This window comes from Phalaenopsis equestris, unplaced genomic scaffold, assembly GCF_001263595.1.
Source record: "Phalaenopsis equestris unplaced genomic scaffold, ASM126359v1 Scaffold000803, whole genome shotgun sequence".
Classification (NCBI taxonomy): domain Eukaryota; kingdom Viridiplantae; phylum Streptophyta; class Magnoliopsida; order Asparagales; family Orchidaceae; genus Phalaenopsis; species Phalaenopsis equestris.
The window spans coordinates 334,722-340,691 of record NW_018165243.1 but is presented as its reverse complement, the minus strand read 5'-3'; the positions used below and the strand labels follow the sequence as shown (position 1 = coordinate 340,691).

Sequence of the window (5,970 nt, the reverse complement as noted above, 5' to 3'; positions counted from 1 at the left end):
GATATACTAAAATGGATAGAATACAATAATACTTTCTATAGACTTTGTGAGGATGGATTTTCATCAATAATGAGAATTATATGCATTCCATAAAATATAATTTATATGTTAATCATGCAATATAACCTTGAATTTTATATAGATATATAATGTAAATCGATCTCACAAGATTACTACAAATGTGGCTTTCTCTCTTATAAACAAGCCAAATGAAATTGCCTTGAGTGAATTATGAGATGCAAAAAGAAATGAATAATTACATATGTAACTAGATGATTTTTTGTACTATATAACTGATGCATTTACGCGTGTCACGATCAAACTATTCTGAATTTGATAAAATAGAAAAATATGGGTTGGAGTTTTATCACCAGTTTTGATATTTGAGCGAGAATTTGCAAAATGAATGAAAGAGGGTGGTTAATTTGTAAATAATAATATTTGGGCTGGCCTGCATGCAATTGGCACTGTGATCTCGTTTTAACTAAAATTCTAATCACACAAAAAGTCAACAAAGGAGAAGAAAATCTATATTTATGAACGTGCAATAAAAGAGATTAGGCGAACTCCGCCTGACGTCTTTCTAGCTATTGAGAAAATAATAATGAAAACGACTAATAACAATAATAAATTGGGAAATTACATACAAACCACTCTACACTTGCCAATTTACAAATCAACCATTCTATTTCGTCTTTTTTTTTTCAAATTCTCACTCAGATATCAAAGTTCTAAAACCCCAATCTCTTTTTTTTTTTTCATTTTTATCAAATTCTCAATAGTTAGTCGTGACACGAGTAAATACATCCGTTCACGGTTAATTTGTAAATATCAATCTTTCGGTTGATCTGTATGTAATTAACACTATTTTTTATTACAGTTAATAGACTTCATTAATCCTTCTAAACTTCACCACCGGCAATTGAACTTTTCCATGCGCTTCTTGAAATTCGCAGCTCGATCAAACGCTGACGCAGATGTTGGAAATCGCAGCTCACAGCTCAGTGATTGAAACGCTGAATGTTAGAATCTGTGTTTATAAGATATGAATTGAAAATGTATAATTATTTATCTGTTATAGCGTAACTCAAATTTTATGTATGCGGAATGTTATTTGATTAAAATAAAGTTAGAAAAATTTAATGTGATGCTCACGATGCTGAGAAAATATTGCGTCCGGAGCTTGCATCTTGCGTCCGAACAATGGACGCGATGCAGGAGATGCAGCGGAGGGAAAAAAAAAAACATTGTTTGTATCCCATGCATCGCGTCTGTTGTCCGAATGCAATATTTTTTTCACATGACCAGACTGTTTTATTCAATATCTGTCACCACCTAATTCATATGTATTTATATATGTAAAGGCTATCCTTTTATGCAGACAATGGGGTATGTAGGTAAAAATTGAAGTTTAGGTGCTAGATATGTAAATACATATATATTAATTGTTATGTAAGTATTTTTATTTTTATTTTTAGTTTATTTTTGCCAAGAAATGACATTACGTACGTAAATTGCAATTAACAATACTAATGATTGGTAATAATATTTTTAAATATAAATAATTAAATTTTATGAAAAGAAGTAGAATTAATCTAATTTATTCCCTTCTCCGTCCATTCACATTGGCGGTTGGACCGGGGACGCAGTCCGGTCTTCCTAATCAAACCAATAGCTTGCCCGCAAAAAAGTCTATGTGGTCCCAGAACTCATACATTATTTGTCCAAAATAGAAGTCAGACGTATATTTTCCTATTGCCGACTTCGTTATAGAGCATACGGGAATTGGTAATATTAATTCTATTGTATGATTGTACACCAAAAAATATGTTCTCATGAATCTCATGACAATCCAACAAAGAAAAAATAAATAAGTTGACAAAGCTGGACTGTACGTCAAAAATGTGTCAGCACGAATCACGAAATAATCTCACGGGTGGTGAAAGAGATGATAAGGGCTTACATAGCCTACGATACGCTCCCGAGCCACATGCTCGATCGCCCAATTCATCTTATCATAGAGGCAGGGGTGCCTCCAAAGAGAAATAAATCATCCTTGAAGAATCTAGGATACCAGTCCTGCTCAGACGAGCCCATCGCATTCCAATTAGTATGAGGTCTTCAGAAGGGAGCAGACCCTTTAACTCCAGGATTACTGGTGCGAACTCTCGACAAGAAGTCAACCGGCCACACAGCCGTCGGGCCTTGGGCCACCGAACCTTATAGTTGCTCGGCCTCATAATCATTCAATGCAAAAGGTCACTAACCGACCTCATCAATAGACCCCACAAACCAAATTTATGTATGGACTGAGATATTCCCAATGTACTTGCGACTTTTAGAGGTACAATTTCATGAATAAAGGTTACACAATTTTGTTGTTCAATATTGTGTTATTACTCATTCTCTCTCTCTCTCTCTCTCTCTCTCTCTCTCTCTCTCTCTCTCTCTCTCTCTCTCTCTCTCTCTCTCTCTCTCTCTCTCTCTCTCTCTCTCTCTCTCTCGTGGCCGCCTATAACGCTCTATTCCTTGAGTGTGTTTCTTGGACAGATTTAGATTTAGCATGGATCCACCTAAAAAGTGACTTGTGGACCAAGAAAAACTAACCCGCTAGCCAACCGACCTAGCGATGCACTTTCAGAAAACATCCTCTGTTCGATGATACAACTCTTCTCTGCCTACAAAATTTCCATCAACAAAAATCGAGGATTGAAAACCGCCTCAAAAAATCTAACCCGCCAACATCTATCAGATCTACCCATCTCACCAGCTATTTCCAAGAATTGTCCCGGTCGTCAATACCTGAAGGGTTGATCGACCGACAATCCCCGTGGAAAATGCTGACTAGTAGCACTAATCGATTCACCTCTTCGGCCCTAATTGACGGAGCCACAGAATAACAAGACCCTGGGTCAACATGGGTTTATTTACTAAAATAACTTATAAAACCCCCGTAGAGCGGGGTTATAGATGCAATTTTCTTTTGTTGAGCTCTTCCTTCTCTCATGTATAAGAAGCGATTTTAGGTTTTCAGCCCTTCACTCTCTCCATGTCCCAAAAACATATAGTTATAAAATTTTAAATAAAAAAAAACTCATAAAAGTCCGGGAATATCACATTTTAAAGCCCAGAAGAGCAACTTGATGTGCACTTCTCATCTCTTTTCTCTCTCCCCTTTTCTGTTGGTTCAAATGCTCGAATCCTAATTCAGCAAAGATTAAGATAATTTAATAACTTATAACTAATATATCATTAACCTCACCTTCAAGTTCATGAAGTCGATATTTGTGATGTCACTGCCATGCTCAACCTTTATTTACAGGGCTACATAGATCTAAATAGGTAAATAAAAAAAAAATTGGGCATGGAATTTATAATTAGCAATGTTTTGTGAGGTAAGAATGTAAATCCCGAAAATATAATGACTTTTTTTAATTTACAAAAAAGAATTTATTTGGACCATATTATCCAGAGGCAAAAATTTCCCACCTTCTGAACTGTCAATAAACCGCGTCCAACCGAACCATCTCTGAAACTCCCGCCGCCAGACTCAGCTATAACCCACACGCACCTCTCCCGTTAATCCACCTCTCGCCTCCAATGCACATCTCACCATAATGGTCCTCCCTACGAAACCCAATTCATGGTTATGCGAACACCACTCCATCCTCTCCACCTCCATCGGAATCCTCGCATTCGAGGCCGCCGCCGCCATGTCCCGCCTGGTTTCCCTCCACCGCTCCCTCTCAGAACCCGAACTCCGCCGCCTCCGCGCCGACACCATGCGCTCCCCCGGTGTCGCTTACCTCACCTCCACCGACCAGCACTTCCTCTTGCGCCTCGCCTGTGCCGAACTCTTCTCCGATCTAGACTCCGCTGCAGCTACCGTCTCCCGGTTCTCCATCCACTGCGACTCCGAACCCCTGCTCTCCTTCCCTCGCACCTATGCTGGCATCAAAGCTGGCTCCACAACCACCCATATCGTAACTCTATCAGTCAAAGGAGTGGAACGCCGAGTCAAGCAGATGGAGAAATGCGTTGCCGTTGTTGTGAAGCTCTTGGAGGAGATGGAAGCAGGGGGAAAAAACATGACTTTGGTGAAATTCGGTACGCTGGTGCCGCATAAGCCGACGGCGGAGATCAATTCGCAGATAAAGAAAGTGGGGAAGCTAAAGGAACAGTCTTTATGGTGCAAGACGTTTGACGAGGTGGTAGCGCTCATGTCACAAGTAGTCCTCGCCATCTTCGCACGCATCTGCGCCGTCTTCAGCCCCTTCGTTCCGGGACTGCCTCCAGTACTGATCTCCGGCTGCCGAATGAGCTTCAATCCATTCAATCCGAGATTACGAGTTTATCCCCTGTTCACCAGCAGGCCTTACGCCTCCGGGCCGATAGACCGAACGAAAGCAGCTGCCAAAGAAGTAGCTTTCCGAAACTCATGCCCAATCATAGGCAGGGGAAACAGTGAAGGAGAGTACAAGCTCCCTCAGGACTGCAAGAAAGTTTTAAAGCCGGAGGAGAGAACGGTGGGCGGCTCCGGGCTGATGATTCAATATGCGAATATCATCTTCACAGCTGAGAGGTTGATGAGGATTAAGAATGGCGCGGAGGAAGCAGAAGAGGGGGAAGTCGCGGCGACAAGAAATGAAATATATCAGATGTTGCCAGCGAAGCTGCAGGGGATGGTGAGGAGGAGGTTGAGGGAGAGGTGGAGGGAGAGAGGAGCTGCTGACTGCAAACTTGCGGAAGGGTGGAGAGAGGCTGTGGAGAGAATACTGAAGTGGTTGGGTCCGGTGGCTAGGGATACAGAAAAATGGCGGGAGGAGAGGATGATGGACAAGCGACGGCGGTTGAACACAAAGCCGCGTGTTTTCGCTCTACAGACTCTATTGTTCTCTGATAGGGAGAAAGTTGAAATGGCGATTGCCGAGGTCCTCGTCGGGTTTAGCTGCATCTGCTGGTATGAGGGCGACGGCTACATCGCCGGGGACGGCTGCTGCCGCAATTCATAGTGGTCGTTTAGAATGGGTACTATGTAAAAGTAATTATAAAATTATTATAATAAAAATTATTTTTTAGGTCATAGCAACATTATATTTTTTCTTGGGGTTTATATACATAAAATTTTGAAGTTCCAATTTATATTTTTCTTCCAGTTCATTATCCCCAATCATAGACCAGTTCTCTCATCTTAGCTATCTACTTATGAAGAGCAGATTTGGAGTTCTGATTAGGGAATATGATTTTAGGTTTTACAAATCCAATATCCATTGTGATAAAATTGATGCGTATTATGGGAATGTAACACTTGTAATCTTTCAAATGCACACGCTATAACTCAAAAAAATACATCAAATGACATATGAAACAATATTAGTTCTTTGGGTCACATGGAGGTGAATGGAGCAAGCCTTGATATTTTTGGTTGGAGCTTTAGAATAGACAAGAGCAGTGTCATATCATATGTGTGCATATCAAGATTTTTTTCCTCGCTTAGAATGACTGTCATTATTGTGTTCAAGCCCCAGTGTGAAAAGTGGATGGTTGTGTTAGGTAGTCGACAACCAGCATAAAATTTGTCAAAAAAGTATGATATGAATCCTTTTGATCATTTTGTAACTGCTACGGCGTCCCCTGGAACCGACCTGTTGTATGACCTGAACAGTGAAAAGTGTACAAGGGCTGCTACACCGGCGCCCGGTTGTAATGTAATAAAGACAAGGGTTCACATATTACGGACGGATGCAAGAAAATAGTTAGTCCCGTGAAACTAATATAGAATATGATCTTGGAATATAGGTACTCTCACTTTTAAATTAATGGAATTAGTTTATATTAGTTTTAATGGAATTAGTTTATATTATGATTCATAGAAAGATAAATATATTATGTATTCAAGAAACTAAATTGGTTAAGGAAAAGGCTAAGGAGATTGATAACTTAGGCTTTAAATTTTGATATTTAGGTAAG

General features: G+C 40.1%; 1 protein-coding gene across 1 annotated transcript; it reads left to right on the top strand.

Moving 5' to 3' along the window:
• Positions 1-3,543: 3,543 nt before the first annotated feature.
• Positions 3,544-5,346, top strand: LOC110031362. The gene has a single exon (XM_020734527.1). It carries the CDS (start codon positions 3,618-3,620, stop codon positions 5,010-5,012), a length of 1,395 nt encoding a protein of 464 aa, XP_020590186.1. The 5' UTR covers positions 3,544-3,617; the 3' UTR covers positions 5,013-5,346.
• The last annotated feature ends 624 nt before the right edge of the window (positions 5,347-5,970 follow it).